General features: G+C 40.3%; 1 protein-coding gene across 8 annotated transcripts in view; it reads right to left on the bottom strand.

Annotated features, from left to right (window-relative positions):
* LOC128857036 (E3 ubiquitin-protein ligase UBR1) overlaps positions 1 to 16,430 on the bottom strand; it is a 38,487-nt gene that overhangs the window by 4,744 nt on the left and 17,313 nt on the right. For 7 of the 8 annotated variants that reach the window (XM_054092558.1, XM_054092557.1, XM_054092560.1 and 4 more), the window contains exons 3-8: positions 15,898 to 15,915; positions 9,146 to 9,217; positions 8,432 to 8,766; positions 1,804 to 3,282; positions 540 to 1,201; positions 368 to 479 (exon numbers count right to left, since the gene is read on the bottom strand). In XM_054092558.1, coding sequence (XP_053948533.1) covers positions 368 to 479; positions 540 to 1,201; positions 1,804 to 3,282; positions 8,432 to 8,766; positions 9,146 to 9,217; positions 15,898 to 15,915 — 2,678 coding nt within the window. The remainder of the gene's footprint in view (positions 1 to 367; positions 480 to 539; positions 1,202 to 1,803; positions 3,283 to 8,431; positions 8,767 to 9,145; positions 9,218 to 15,897; positions 15,916 to 16,430) is intronic. The other variant, XM_054092565.1, reaches the window with a different exon arrangement.

The raw sequence follows: 16,430 nt of genomic DNA, 5'->3' as shown, positions 1-16,430 counted from the left end.
AAGTGGTTCAAAAAATGAAGAAGCGACTTGAGCGAAATTCCCGATGAAGTGCCAATCAAATGGCGAAAGAACTGAAAATATCTGACCGTGGTATCCGCCGCATACTGAAAAATGATCTCAAAGTCAAAGGACTGAAAATATCTGACCGTGGCACCCGCCGTATACTGAAAAATGATCTCAAAGTCAAGCCGTAAATGATCCAAAAGGCGCTGGCTGGCTGTAGATATCTGCCTTTTTGGAGGTCTCATAATGGTATCAAAACAGCGCTTTAGTGCTACTTGGGGAGTGCCACAATGGTACTACAACCATTTCACCTACCTACCTTCCTGCTGAAATTTCTTTAGACAACCCAATTGCATTAACTTACTTCCTGCAGATGATTCTCAGCAAAGCTATTTGAACTGATATCAATTGCACGATCTAGCACAGTTGTTAAAATCGTCATCATCACATCGCACTGCAACAAATTGGCAATCGAGCTGTGGAAAAGTATTTCGTTTGTATCATAGAAAACTCATGCGCATATCAATTGAACTTACACAAATCCATCGGTCAACTTGGGTAACTTAGGTGGTGGACAGCAGACGAGTTCACCTTTGTTCTTGCGACGCAGCCGTTGTGTCTCCTCGGACTTGGACTTTTCCTCCTTGGTGTAGTGATAGAAATACATATTATAATCATCGTAGAGTGCTTCTTTGAGCTGGTAAACGCCCTTGGCGTCCGACTTTTGTGGTTTCTTGAACACTGCCACCGACTCGATAACATCTTCCAATCCGGTATCATTGTACGTTTCAGGCAAAGCGCGATTTAGCTCCGAATGCGAATACGGTTTAATGCAGAGCAATTGTATGGTGTCCTTTTTAATGCGATCCTCTTCCGTCACATTGGCCACTCCCGGCACGTAGCGTTCGCCGATGATTACAATAAGTAATTCTAAGAATTCTTCAATCATCGATAGTAAAAATTCATCATCCACCGCTTGAGCAGTTAAATCCTTTTCAAAATCCGGTTGTATCCATTTGATCAAATTGAATTTATTCAAAATATGTATGAGGTATTGGTTGCTCTCGATGAGTGCGGCACCAATTTGCATGCCAATAATGTCGCGATCTAACATTTCACTGCGGCAACGTACGATGCGATAGAAGTAGAGCTGGTGAAGCAGTGAGTAGCCGTTCCGGCGCCACATGCCGGCATGAACCTGCAAAATTCGAATGTGAATTATTATATTTGCAAAAAGACTCATGGAAACAGGGTGAAGCTGTCCGAAGCTGGACACAAGGGACTAAAAACCTGAGTCGCCGAGGGCATACCGCTGGAAGCAGCCCGGTCCATGGCGCTGAGGCCGTCGAATGCGCCTGGCACCGAACAGGCAACCTCAAAAAGATCCCGTTCTGGTGGCCCCACACTCACATCGAGTTCCAGACCGACGAAGCGATTTGCACCAGCTGACAACGAAAATGTTGACGACTTGACAGTGCCCGCAACCTCTCCGTCGGCTTGAAACTTGATGGAGGGAGTGCAGACCTATGCCAAAGACAATCCTGGTCCTGGCAAAGTGATATCGGTGGTCTCTGGAGAGCAGGCTACACGGGGTTCTTCCACGGAAGTTACTTGCTCAGTGCCTACTCTGGCAGAGACCGTCGCAACCAAAAAGATTGGGATTATTTCGTATGATTTCCCTGAGGGCATTTGACTCACCGAAGAAATAACAAAAGTGCAGAAATACATCCTCTATAGGGTGTATGCAAGTAGGAGGGAGGAGCCTCAAATATTTGCAATTTTTTCATCTCAACAACTCACCTGAGCAATCATGGTTTGTGTGCATAATATGGGCTCAATAATTTCCTCCGGCGAGCGTTTGTGACCGACTACCGCATTGTCGAATGTCAAGCCAAATGAGCCCAAATGTAGGTATATGCCGGCAAAGAAACGCGACAACGGCAGATGTATGGATACAGGTCGCGAGGCCACATCGTACACAATACATTCCGCTACATGGCCGGCGACGTGGCGCTCCTCCTTCTTCGGCACACGATCCACAATGAAGGAGTTCGTGCAAAGGTAGCGCATTACCATTTGATAGAGTTTATTCAGCACCACCGCATCGGTCGCACACCACTCCAACACCAGCGTGATGGTGGTGGCCAGCTTGATGTGCAAGTTGAAGGCGCATTCCCACTCCGGTTCGTAGTCCATGTGCTGGCCGGTTTGGCGTGTAGTCGACTCCATGCCCTGCATCACATTTAGCAACCGCAGCAGCGCCTTGCAACCCTCCAAAAAGCCCTCGCGCAACTCATCCGTCCACACATCCGGCTTGAAGCTGAGTATGTAACGCAAATCGTAGAGTATGTAAGCGGCGCGTTTGAAAGATACATTAACATTCTTTGCAAATTGCAGTGTCTTATTCTTGATGTACGTCTCCACGGCCACATGATAGAAGGTGTGCAGCAATTTGTGAAATATACCCTCGTTCGCTATTAGATAATTGGCTATGCTTGGCACCGTAAAAAGTTGTACACTCAGCGACACAATCGAGAATGAGTGCTCGTGATCGTCGCGTATGAAGTCCTGCACAACCGAGGCGTAATGTTTGGAGAATTCTTGTGCCAGCGCCATTTTGTTGTCGTACTCCATCAGCATGCCGGAAATGAGCAGGCGATGCCAACACGAGCGTGCCGTCTTCCACAACTTCACATCGTATTCGAGTATGTGCCGTATGCTGTAGGGCGCTTTGCGATCCATTATGAGTCGTGCGAATATCTGCCTGAAGATGCAATGTTTAATGAGAAACTCCTGAAACCAGGAGAGTAATTGAATCGCGAATTGTTGGCAAGCGACGGCGCGTATATTGAGCACAGAAACGCGTAACGATTGATTGGCGCGTGCCGTGTGTAAAGCCGACAGGGTGGCGACCGCTTGCTTCTCGATGGCCTCTTGCAGTTGGCAACACTCACTAAACGTATCACATTTCACCACAGCACGTCCTTCGCGATCGATTGCCGCCACAATCTCCATGGCGTCCTTTTGGCGGCACTTGGCGATTTTCGTCAGCGTCTGTATGACCTGATCGAAGGTGTGTGATTCATCATTGTAGAGTACGGTGCAAAAGCATTCCTCCTGGGTGTCATCTAAGTCGCCATCCAAGCACTCGAGACTTGCATTCGACTCGATTTCGAGAAAACTTACGCAAAATGTGAGAACCGCAGTGAAAGCCAACTCGCAACGCTCTTTGATGGCGTCCGTGATAATTGTGCTGCTGGTGGGATTCTCCTTGCCACGCTGCAAATTCATAAAAAAAATGAATATAGTGACTTCGCAAAACAAAAAAATGTAACCTTCTAATGAGATAATTTAAAGCCAACTCAGTTGCATCGGGCAAATCGTTTATGCGGTCATACTATCTCGCGCAATATTTTTTCTAAGCTGTTTAAACGGTTTTACACCATTTTTTGTGCTACTGTAATGAAAAATGGATTTCGGTTTCGGCGGTTCGGCCACGCTTCTATACTAACATCTAATAATCAAGATATCGACTACTCTTGCCCGAAGAAACCCACCTTCGACAAGCGCTTCAAGACTAACATCTCGTCAAGGAGAGAGTGGCAAACTCCAAAAAACATGGAGAAGAGGGGAAATAAATTTTCACACAGATGGATCCAAGGCGAATATATTAAAGATGGTATCGGCAAATCAGCTGATTTGTTTTTTTTTTTTTCTTTTGCCTTGTCCATATGGCTGTAAGCACAGAATGGAGAAAGGCGAATTCAAACTTAGGTTTTCTACTTTTCCAATATTTTGCCGTGACAATCAAACGTACAAAATATTGTTGTTGGTCTAGTGCCGCCACATTTAATGAATGCGCCTTGGATGGATCCCAGCTAGAAAATAAAGTAGGCTATGGAGTTTTTTCAAAAGAATTAGAACAAGAATTATCTGTCCTACTTCCGGACTGCTGTAGCGTCTACCAGACAGAAGTCTTAGCCATAAAGGAGGTAACTATGTAGCTTAACACACACACCGTAACAAAAACTACGATAAATATCTCCTCGAGCAGCCAGGCGGCCATCAAATTAAATGGAGAAATGAGATTAAAGATTGATCAGGAATTCCTGGCAGCTCTAACTGGTATTAGCACCGACTTCAAGCTCAGTCTTATATGGATTCCGGAACATAGAGGCCGATGAGCTAACCAGAAAGGGTATTAATCTTCGACTGCTTGAAAACCGAGGCCAAATTGGAATTCCTATGGCAACTTGTAAATTAAGGATAAAAATAATATTCTCCAAGAGGCCAATGGAGGTCATGGAGGGAAGAAAATACTTATGCTACAACCAGGCTAATTTGGCCGCAAATCGATGAAAAAAGGTCAGGAAAATTGCTCAACCTCTCAAAAGAAAATATCTCGAAGGTCGTGGCTTACGTTACCGGTCATTGACACTCTTCTAGACTAGGAGTTTCGTGAATACTGCAGAAGTTGTAGAGACCAGGAAGAGAAAGAAACAGTAGAACACTTCCTGTTAGATTGTTAGGAAAACACTTTTTTGACTCTCTTACAAAACTATCCGGTGTTGGGATTAAACCTATCCTACGTTTCATAAGAGCGTCTAAATAGTTGTTTAATGAATAAATACTGAGGTTCCCGTGTTCCACCGTGGTGCCACAACGGGCCTAAGTGTCTAATGGCCTAAGTGAGTTGGCTATTCTAAACTGACGGCCACAAACACCTAACCTAACCTAATCTCAAATGTTTCATATATAAAGGATCTTTTTAAGTGACGCCTAGATGTCAGTAGTGAATAATTCCTAGACGGTACATTTCTTTATGTCATCTTTGACATTTGTCCGATACATAATTTCACACGATAGAACAACCAGAAGAGCGCTCCTGCCTAAAGTTAGCCAGTCCTCACTTATGTATGCAGCACCCATATGGGGAAAAGCTCTGATACAGAAATTCTACTCCAAGAAGATGAAAATAGTTTCGAGGGAAAGCGCCATTCGAGTTGCCTGTGCTTTTAGAACGGTCTCATATGAAGCAGTGAGTGTCATATCGGGCATTATGACGCCGGACATGGTGGCTTGCGAACTGGGCAGAATATATGACAAAGCTACAATAAAAGTCTAAATAGACGACTTACGGCTGACGCGCGCAAAGAAGAAAGACAGAGGAGCATAGATGAGTGGCAAAATCGCTGGGACTTAGCAACAAAAGGGAGGTGGGCACACAGACTTATCGGTTCAGACATGGGTCGATCGAAGACATGGCGAAACTGAATTCTACTTGACACAATTCCTGACGGACAGAGAGTGCCATCATAGATTTGGTCAGGATGACGCAATGGAGTGCTTGTTCAGCGGTAGTTGCAGTGAAAATACGAAATATGTCTTCTTTTCCAAATGAAAAACTGCTCCGCAAATGCGGTAGAAATAATGGCAGCGCAGCACAGAAAGAAGACAACCAAACAATGGAGAGTAGACCAATTTTTATATGAAGAGACATAAATGGTCCAGGATTTAGTATTAAAGTTAAGGGTTTAGAACTTAGGTGTACTGCTTCGCAAGCCCAGCTTAGTAAAATAATACTGACTGTGCGTGGTCCCAAATAGGGTGTACCTTTAGCTAGCAGTATGAATCGTGCATGCCGTGTAGGCTGATATTGGCGGTATCTATGTAAGATTCCTGCATCGGATACAAAAAAAATGATAAAACAACGCGTTAAAATTATTGAAACTTATTATGAAAATGATCCTGTAAGATCGATTAACATATCGAAAATTCGTGATTTTTTGGTGGAAATAATCGTTCGAATGAGTCGACAATTCATGGGTTGGTGAAAAAATTTCAGAAAACTGGTTCTGTCGAGGATAGAAAAACGACTGGCAGACCGAAATGTGGACCTTCTGTTGAGAATCTTGCTGGCGGATTTTAACGGCAGATGTAAATGATGTAATTTTTCATATATAGAATTGTTAAAAGCCGTATTTTACATACAAATAGTGAAACCTGAGAGAATCTAAATGTTTATATGATTTATTTTAACCCTCCGCTTTACAGTTTTATTAAACCTTCGAAACAAAAAAATCCTTTTTTCACAAACTAAAATATTTTCAGCGATTATTTTTGCTTCTGTAGGTAACTCAATGCATGCCAAAACCTATGAAAAAGGTAAGAAATTAAAAATATATACCTGTAAATGCTAATCCGGGTGCCCAACGGAAGATTCAAAAAGCATCTACGCGCGCCTTTTGAAATACCCTTTACAAACAGCTGAGCGCAAAATAATAGGAGCGCGACGTATTTCCAAGTTTTAACATTTTGGTTTTTTTTGTATTTAATTTCTTGGTTTTTTTTATTTAATTTCTTGTTTTTATAAAAGTATAATGCATTCCTCAAAAGCCATATAGCTCAAAGCGCCAAAGTTTGTAGAAAATTCAGAAACAAAAACTCAAATTTTAATACTTCCGCCAAAATATTTCGAAAAGGTACTCAGATTTACGTCAGCTGGACAGAATTGAAAGGATCACCAAAAATCTCATTCTGATTATGAATGATTAAATATTTTTCTGAATATGCAAAAAAAAATCAAAAATTAAAAAAAAAAAAATCAGTCAAGTGAGCCTAGCACATCACCAATACCAAGTGGCCTCTGACTAAATTCTTTAAGTCAGTTTCGGTTTTTTTCTTTTGAGCTTAAACTTTTTTTTAACTAAGGTGAATTTTTGAAAAAAAAAATTTTTAAAGACTAATTTTATTTATAAGGAAAACTCGATTTAAGTTTTCCTCAGATTTGCTTGAAATTTTGACACAAAATTACGGAAGTGATAGCCTCTCTAAATATGCAAAAACACAAAACTTGGTTAAAAAATGAGCCTCACTAGTACCAATTCCTGTCCTCCCTGATGAGACATAGGGTCTCTATAAAATGCTTCCAACAGTCACGATACTTCGAAATGACTTTGACTTCTTTTCAAAATTTCCCTGCGGCCTTAAGTTCTTTTTCGAGAGTTCTCTTCCAAATGCACCTAAGGCGTCCTTTTTTTCTACTGCCTTGCGGGTACTAATCGAGTGCTTGCCTGCATATTTCTGTGGGATCCACCTCTACTTCTTCTGCTTAACTTTCACTACCTGCTTAAAATTCACCCAAACAATAGAGAGCTGTTGATTGTTCTGGGCCACCAAATACGCAATCATTTTTCAGTCAATTTCAGTCAAGCCACATTTATTGAAGATGGTGGCACTAGACCAACAACAATGTTTTGAACGATTGATTGTCACGGCACACAGTGCGGCCGATTCCCAAAAAGCTGGCCAAAAGTCGAAAAAAAAAGTTTCTAGATAGAGTTTTTTTGTCTTTGGGTTGGCTACAGTAATGCCTTGAGTAGTGAAAACCGTTCATAGCAACGTCCTGTACCCTAAGTATCCTCTGTATCTTCAGTCGCAACGTGGCCTTCGTTTGAGCATCGTATTACTGTCGATGAATAGTGAAAGTTGTACACATTTGAAAGATTTTGTAATGGAGTAAATTGAACAAAACCAAATGGAATCATCTTCGGAAGGTTAGTAAAATACGAGAAATCTTTAGTACATATGAATACCTCGACACAAAATTTTTAGCTGCAGCAATACGTAGATACATTTTTTGCAATTTTTTTTATAAAATTTGAGTTTTCAAACTGTATAGTAATACAACGCCGTCATATGCTGCTTTGAAACCTATTAAAAGTTACTCAAAAAAGTAATGGTTACTGAATAAAACAAGATTCAGCTGCTACCACTTGCTACCTTGCGACCCCGAAAACATAAAAATTTACATGCATCTTGATTATGTTCTGAATGATATGAATATACGCTATTTCACGTGAGGGGGTGGCCAATAGGGGTGGAAGGGGGTGGATTTTCAAAATTTTAAGATCAAATTCGTAATCAGCGACCCCGACAACCCCCGAGTAAGAAATTTTGAATCAATTACTTAATTTTTTTAGTTTTGGCCAGCTTTTCGGGAATCGGCCGCTCTGTGCGGCAAGGTATTGGCGAAGTAGAAACCAAAAAAAATAATTCGCCTTGTTTTATTCTGCGCTGACAGCAACATGGACACAGCGAAAGAAAAAAAAACACCATATTTAATAGATTCGCCTTGGTTTCAGTCTTTCTTGTTTAAGTTTAAACTCTTCTTTTATCTGATTTAAAAAAACATATTTTTAAAAACTAATTTTATTTATAAGAAGAAACTCGATTTTTGCAAATACTTTCAAATCGGTATAGCTCACGTAAATCTTAAAATAAATAAACTTTAGGAGTTCTGCGAAAAAACCGCAACTTTCTTTGGCGAGACACCCGACTACACTTAGATTATACTTTTTTCTTAGTAATATAAATTTACAAAAACCACCCAGTTGTTGTTCCCCCACTGACAATGACTTCAACTTACCAAGTGCTCCTCGCAATAGTGATCCTTCTTCCATGCCTCCTCATCGCCACAATCACAGCAACCACCACCACCCGAAGTCGACATCTTGTACTTGTGGTAACGATGCGCAGACTGTTTGAAACAATTCACACACAACACACAAGTGGGATCCATGCCGCACTCCCGGCAACTGTATGTGGGTTCGCCATTTTTGAACACCTTGCCGCACACAGCGGCGGTAGTGCCCTCCTGTTGCAGTTTGTCAAGCACGATTTTCGGATTATCACCCAGCACGAACTCCATTAGAACATTTATGATGTGCTCCTTGGCGCCAGCCTCGTTGAAAGTGCATTTCACTACAGTTTTTCGAAGCCATACGCGCGTAGAGGAAAGAGTAAAGATAAATACGTAAATACGTATGCGAAGTGAAAGAGAAGAAATATAGCAAAAGAAAGAGAGCGAAAAAAACAAAATTATTAAATTATTATTGATTTACTGCTGTTTATTTTTTATTTTATTTTTTGCATAGCATTAACCTAACCACCTATGAAATGGCAATGAATATTCATTAGTAGCGCCGCCGTAAACTTCTAAACACAATGTGCGGGTGTTAAACTGAATGCGTAGGAAATCCTTTTCCTTTTAAAAATTTTGAATTATCGAATTGCTTTTGTGGTTGTTTTGATTGATTTGTACTTTCGGATGAGCGAAAAAAAGTGTTGGCAAAAAACTTACAGGCGCCACGGGGCCGCGAGCCATCAAGCCTAGTAGTTTGATAGTTTCTAAATGCAGAAAGTACATCTGCCCCTTGGGGAACCAAAAACATATAATAATTAACGTAAAATAATAAAAGTAAAAAAATCGATATTAAATTAATAAAAATTATCGCAAAAAGCGAATGTCGGATTAGGTGGTGTGGATAACTTAAATGTATGGATGTATGCATCTATGTATTTATGTATGTATGTATGTATGTATGTTCGTTAGGCGTTACATAAAATACGCGATTTATTTGTTAGTTTATAATTGAAGCTCTCAAGCGCGTTTGTATGCGTGTAAGTGCGTATGAATGGGTGAAAAAGTAGAAAAACCATGGACAAATATTCAATTGTGCAAAAATTTTGACAAGCTTCGGCTGCGGTAAGGCAAACATAAGAAATTTTACGGGATTAAAAAATTTTAAATTAACTGGAAGTTCACAGATATAATTTTGTTCGCCTTAAAAGCCCTTGCACCGATACACAGAAACACAAACAAATCGAAGCTACATAAAATACATACTTAGGCCAGCAGTAAGTTCTGTCACAATTTTACATACAGTAGATGTCACAGGAGTGCTGCACTTGCTAGTTGTAGCGACAAAACAAAAACAAAAAGATGTCACAGGGAAACGTACAGATATATTACGTTTTCACAAACATTTAAAATAAAGGGTTTTCCAATAACAGGTGTTATTTTGATTAGCCCGCTATTTCGATAGATGTCACTTTTGAAGCTGTCAGTTTTTGATATTTGACAAGTAGAAACTACGCCATTAATAAAAATCGAACGATACACGCTTAAACAACGCATTGAAATTATTAAAATTCACTATAAAAATGGTGAAAATTCGGCAGAGACGGTTCGTAAAACTCGAACATTTTTGGGTCATCGTGAAGCATCTTGCCGCAATACAGAAATTGGTGAAAAAATGCGAGGTTTTGGGACAAGTTAGTGATGTGAAGAATAAAACCTGTGCACGTCGCTCAAAAACAACCGAAAATGATTGCTGTTTAGCTGAAAGTGTTGAAGAAAACCCAGGTTTGTCCATTCCTCGTCGTTCTTTGGAATTAGGCATTACACAAACGCCATTGCACGTATTTTGCATAAAGATTTGGGTCTTAAGGCTTATAAAGTCCAATTAACACAAGAACTCATGCCGGCCGATCATCAACAACGTCGTGTCTTTGCTGATTGGGTCGTTGAAATGCATGAAAATGATCCGGAATTCCATCGAAAAATCATCTTGAGTGATGAGGCCCATTTCCACCTCGGTGGCTTCGTTAACAAGTAAAATTGTCGGATCTGGGCTCAGAAAATCCAAGAGTTATTGTTGAAAAGCCTCTCTATCCTCAACGTGTGACTGTTTGGTGCGGTTTATGGTCCGGCGGAGTCATTGGACCTTACGTTTTCGAAAATGAAGCTGGAGCAACAGTTACGGTTAATGGATTGCGCTATCGAGAGATGATTAACGATTGGATGGTATTGATCTGGACAACGTTTATTTTAAAGGCACTACGTGCCACACAAACAACGAAACCATTGATCTTTTACGGGAATAACACCTCTTATTGGAAAACCCTTTATTATACAAAAACAAATCAATCATCAAATCAACTAAAGTTAAGGCGGTAATGGGAGGCATTCCAGAAAAAGTCAAAACTTTTACACTTCAAACATCCACACATTAGACTTCCTAAATTAAACAATCACGTTCTCCAGCTTTCATCGGAAGTTAGGTATATTGGAGCGATACTTGACTCCAAACTCCATTGGAAGCTACACATTTATAATCGGGTAAAAAAGGCCAGCATTGCTTTCTACTCTAACAACGCCATGGTGCAGATCCAAACAAGTCAACTCCTGTAAGGAGATCAAATCTCTTGGGTGTGCAGGTAACATTTCTCTGATCTGGGTTCCAGGACATAGGAACATAGAAGGAGATGAAATTACTGATGAGCTTGCCAGGAAGGGGTCGACTGAATTGATCTCAGAGGTAGTCTCCCAACCGGTCATCGGCATCTCCCTGACTGTTGTTAAAGGGGGATGGCATAACTGATTTCTCAGGAAAGCGCAGAGAAGATAGAGCTCCATTTCTCCATGTGCTATCATATTTCGAAAGTCCTTTGTCCCCAGTACAATAGACGGAGTACTCAGAAAGTCCTGGAGTCCCCCCACACCATTCAATTTCATAACTCGTAGCAGTGTTTACCGGCCATTGGTCGATCGGCACACACGCGGAAAAGCTAGGATTACCATTTAAACCCCATCGCAGAAGCTGTGGGGCCTTTCAGAGAAGAAGACTATTAAGCACTTTCTCTGTAAATGACCGGGTTGAGCAGCCAGACGATTAAGCTCACTGGGTGCTCCTTTCTTCGACAACCTGGGACTGTGCTTCTACTTAAATTCCAACAGCCGTCTTCATTACATCCAACAGCTCTGACTGGTTGTAGATATCTGCCTGTTGGGGGTCTCATAATGGTATCAAAACGGCGCTTTAGTGCTACTTGGGGAGTGCCAGAGTGATACTTTAACGATTTCACCTGCCTAACTATATACACTTCAAAATAAGTTTTTGAAACCAAATTAAAATTACCATAATTTCCATTAAATTTTCTTTCGTAAATAATAAATTTTTCGAAAATCACAAAAGTGATTGTTGAGATATGGTATTATTAAGAGGAACCCATTTCGGACACACTGCTTATCATCAACTCACTAATGACCACTTCGATAAATTTCTACAGCCAGAGTTTAAAAGAGAAAGACTCATCCAAAGTTTCAACGAGTCACAAGGCTGATGTGCGCTTGTTCGTTTTTTTTTTTGGTGGGAGAGGTACGGCTCAAAATGTCTTCGGACTTACAGCAACCGTTGTCTACTGTGTTGAGTGGGGAGACTCCCTTTCCGGAACTACTGTATTACTTCGAGCGGGCCCAGAACAGCATCCATGAAGTGGACCACTTCTATTCATCCACGTCTGGGTCCAACATATTTGTAGCCAGCTTCCTGCTATGGGCCCGTCTTCTTATGTCTCTATCTGCGCCAACCATAATTGGTTCCTGCGTCCTCTCCTTTTGACATATTTTATATACTGTTCACTAGACAGGGCTAGTTAACTGGGGCGGCAGCCATTGGTCGGAAAAAACGCGAGTCATTCCGGTAACGTAGAACCAGCTGCCATGGGAATGGGAGGTTTTATATCATCTATACTCCCAATTGCTCCGCTTTTTGAAGCAAAAGGAACATCGGAAGAATGCCATATCCGATTTGTTTGCGTCAGCGTGAGTCAAATTGCATTATTTTTCTGAATCTGTCTTAACACATGCTGTTATCAGATTGTTCACCTGCAACGGGTGTCCAAGTAGCACCTCCAGTGTTTGACGCTCCTCTCGAAAACGGTCACATTGGAAGATGGCATTCGATCGTGTTGGAGCAGTGTGAGCAGTAGGGGTTGTCTTGCGAGCTTAAAACGGCGGAGACACGACCGAAAGCATCCGTGCCCGCTGATAAACTGCGTGAAATAAAAATCAACGACGCCGTGTTTCCTGATCACCCATGATGCAATTTCAGGTATAAGTCACATGAGTCAACACTCGTTGACTGATAGATCGAATCTATGTTATCATTCTTCTAGGGATTGAAGCCGTTCTGTAGCTTTTTTCTCCGTTGTTGGCTTTGCTCCCTGCCTGTCATAGAGATTACTCATTTCTCGTGCATGTATATCCATAGGGAGTTTTCCGGCGTTAACCCAAATCGCGTCGTCAGAGACGGTTCTGAAAGCAACTCTTAGTCCATAATGCTGTGCGCTAACAAACCTTATGAGCTATAAAGCTCCAATAAAGAAACATGTAAAGGAGCTCACCCAAAAGTTCAGATATCACTGCCGCTATCGCCCACTTTCCCTATGCCAATCACAGTTTGAAATTTGAAGCTTAAGAAAATTTTTGAGTGCAATAATCGAGAGACTCGTTCATTTTCCGTAAACCGAGATGTGAAATGAGTTAGCACATTATCGCTCATAACTCAAGTCGAGTCGGCCCAAGAATAACACATGGGCTGAAAAGTCCCGGACCTAACACATTAATGGCACTAGACATCAGTCAGCTGATTAAAATTTCATGATACTCTATTCATTAGTGCTTGATGGCGAAAAATACCGTTCGAGCGAAGCAATGGCTTGAAAATTGTTATGAGGACTCCGCTCCATCAGAAGCAACAATAAAACGATAGTTTGCTGACTTCAAACATGGTCGTAGAGACACCGTGGGGAGATGATGCACAACGCAGTGGACCCCCAATTGAGGCGGTAACACCAGAAAACGTCGAACAAATCCACAAAATCGTTTTATATTATCGCAAGGTGAAGTTGCGTGAGTTAGCTGACATCGTAAAGATATCAAAAGAACGACCTGGCTTTATATTACAAGAGGTTTTGACTATCAGAAAGCTTTGTTCAAAGTGGGTGCCGCGTTTTGTCACTATTTTATTTCATCAAGACAACGCACCGTGTCACAAGTCAATCAAAACAGTGGCAAAACTATGAGCTTCGAATTGTTCGCGCATCCGCCGTATTCGCCAGATTTGTCTCCCAGCGACTACTGGCTGTTTGTAGATCTAAAAAAATTTCGCTCGAATGAAGAGGTTATCGCTGAAACTGAGATATATCTATATATATAAAAAGAAGTTACATTTCCTTGGTAATCTTATAACTCAAGAACGGGCTCACCTATCTAAACCAAATTTTTAGGCTTTGTTTGGACTATTCAGTAGATGGTTTGTGTTTTGAAATTTTAAGAATCGGATACCAGGGTCTCGAGAAATAGGCCAAAACGTGAACCCGGGTAACCCTAGGATGTGTTTGTACAGTATGGGTAGCAAATGGAAGCTGCTGATGATTCTATAGTATAGAGTATTTTTGATGCCGCTCCGTGACTGGGGTCTCGAGATATCGGCCAAAATGTGGACCCCGATAACTTAAGGATGTGTTCGTACAATACGGGTAGCAAATGCGAGCTGTTGATGATTGCTATAGTATAGAGTATTTTTAATGCCACTCCGTAACTAGGGTCTCGAGATATAGACCAAAACGTGGACCTGGATAACCCTAGGATGTGTTTGAACCACATGAGTATCCATTGTAAGTTGTTGATAAATGCTAATGAAAGAGGACTTTTCTTTTCGCTGGGTAACTAAGGACTCCAGATATAGACCAATTGGGAACTCGCCTTCAGGTTAAGAGATTGCATTCTTATGTACTACAACCAGTTAAAATGTTTTTAAAAATTCAGATCCGTTATCTACATATATTTCTCGAACTTTACGGATTCAAGGTCAAATATACCATAGAGCTGGGTCTTTGCTACCATTCCCAGATGGTGACCATCAATTTTTGCAAATATATTTTATTGGTGATGAGAATCGTGAATTAGATCAGCGCTGTGCAATTTCGACGAATACGAGAAGATCAATCGTGAATGAATTGCAAACAATGTTCCATCAACACAATGAATTGGTGAAATTGTTCAAAGTGGCACTCGATCTGATGCCCACCGATGGCCACAAAATCATAATAAAAGCCGATAAAACACCAATTGGGGAGCACGCCAGACGATTCAATGTACCAACGATTGATGAAGTAGCCATTGTTGTGGTTGGTGAACAGTTTCGGTCACGAGAAATTGTTTTGTATCGTAGAAATGAGCAATTACAAACGTATTTCAGAACTCCATCGCTGTTATGATGCATTGCAATACCCCATTTTGTTTTGGAGAGGGGACGATGGCTATCATATCAACATACCAATGATAAATCCAACAACTGGTACATACACATTTTATTTTTGTTTAAATATGATTTTTAAATAATTTTCATACGCTAATTAATTTTTGCATTGCAGGTCAAAAATCAACGAAAACCGTCAGTGCGATGAATTTTTATTCGTATCGATTAATGATTCGCCCTCAAGAAAACAATTTTATTTTGCGATGCAATCAACTTTCGCATAAATTTTTTATCGAATTGCAAGTGATTTTGGACGCAAATATAATAAAAAATTGAATGCTCCAGGAGGAACTGGAAAAGCATTTTTAACTTTATTTATTTTAGCATAATTTATTTAGCGTAAAAAATTGAAATGGAAATTAAATAATCAAAGTTTAATTACAAGTTTTTATCGGCTCTTTCACCTTACCTGTATATATGTAGGTGACCACCACAATCAAATTTTAAAAAAGTACAGAAAAGGCTATTGTGACATCTTTAGAAACTATGTTGAATGAAAAAAATCAACTAATTCAACTGTTTAAACATTTTACGAGTTCTATAAAGAAAACTTAATATGAAAAATTTCTTGCTATATAAAAAAACATTTTATGTATGGTGGTGCGAAGCCCACTGGGAAATGCTAGTTGAGATATATAAGACAAATCGTTCTACAAAAGTTGTGTTGAAATGTTAGAGCGGTGCTGGAATGCTGGAATGCATTATTCTTTAAAGAAATTACGTTGATGAATAAAGCTAACTTTGAACAAGAAAAACATGCTTTCTTTGTTAGGCCCGGGACTTTTCAGCCCATGTGTTATAGCATTCACGCGACTTTTTGGAAATATTGTGACAGAACTTACACCTGGAGAAAGTTTCTATGTATGACATTTAAGATGCTAATGCTTAATGGACAACGCTTTTACGATGATCTATGAAAAGTTGTACGTGTTCAACATTTACTTACAGCTGGGTCTGGTGGCATCTGAAAGAAAGGAAGAGCAAGAAGGGAATGTTTATTTGTAGTATAAATTTCATATAAAATAGGAATTAATACGCAAAATGATAACAATAAAAAAGAGCTTTAATTGCACATTCGCACAAAACAAGTTAATTCGCAATATTGCCTGTCACACCACACAACACACACACACACACACAACTTCGTGATGACCAATCACAAATACTGCCAGCATTTGCCAATTATGACTAACAACGAATCACTAAAATAAAAGACTAATGACGCAATTACAAGACAAATAAAACTAACGACATATAAATGCAGGAAAAAATTTAAATAACTGGTAACTACAAGTATTTATTTATTTATACAATATTTACTAACAAGATTTAATGGTGTTAAAGCATTGCTAATTTTGAGTCAAGTTAGCGCGTGCTTTTTATAAAACAAAAGCATGTGTCCTCTGCACACAAGTAGGGGACCCCTGTGTATGCCCGATTGGTTATACAAGGTGGCGCAAAATAAATCACCATATGAAA

The sequence above is a fragment of the Anastrepha ludens genome, chromosome 3 (genome assembly GCF_028408465.1).
Source record: "Anastrepha ludens isolate Willacy chromosome 3, idAnaLude1.1, whole genome shotgun sequence".
NCBI classification, from domain to species: Eukaryota; Metazoa; Arthropoda; class Insecta; order Diptera; family Tephritidae; genus Anastrepha; species Anastrepha ludens.
Note: the sequence above shows the minus strand (reverse complement) of the source record. Positions and strands in the feature narration are given on the sequence as shown.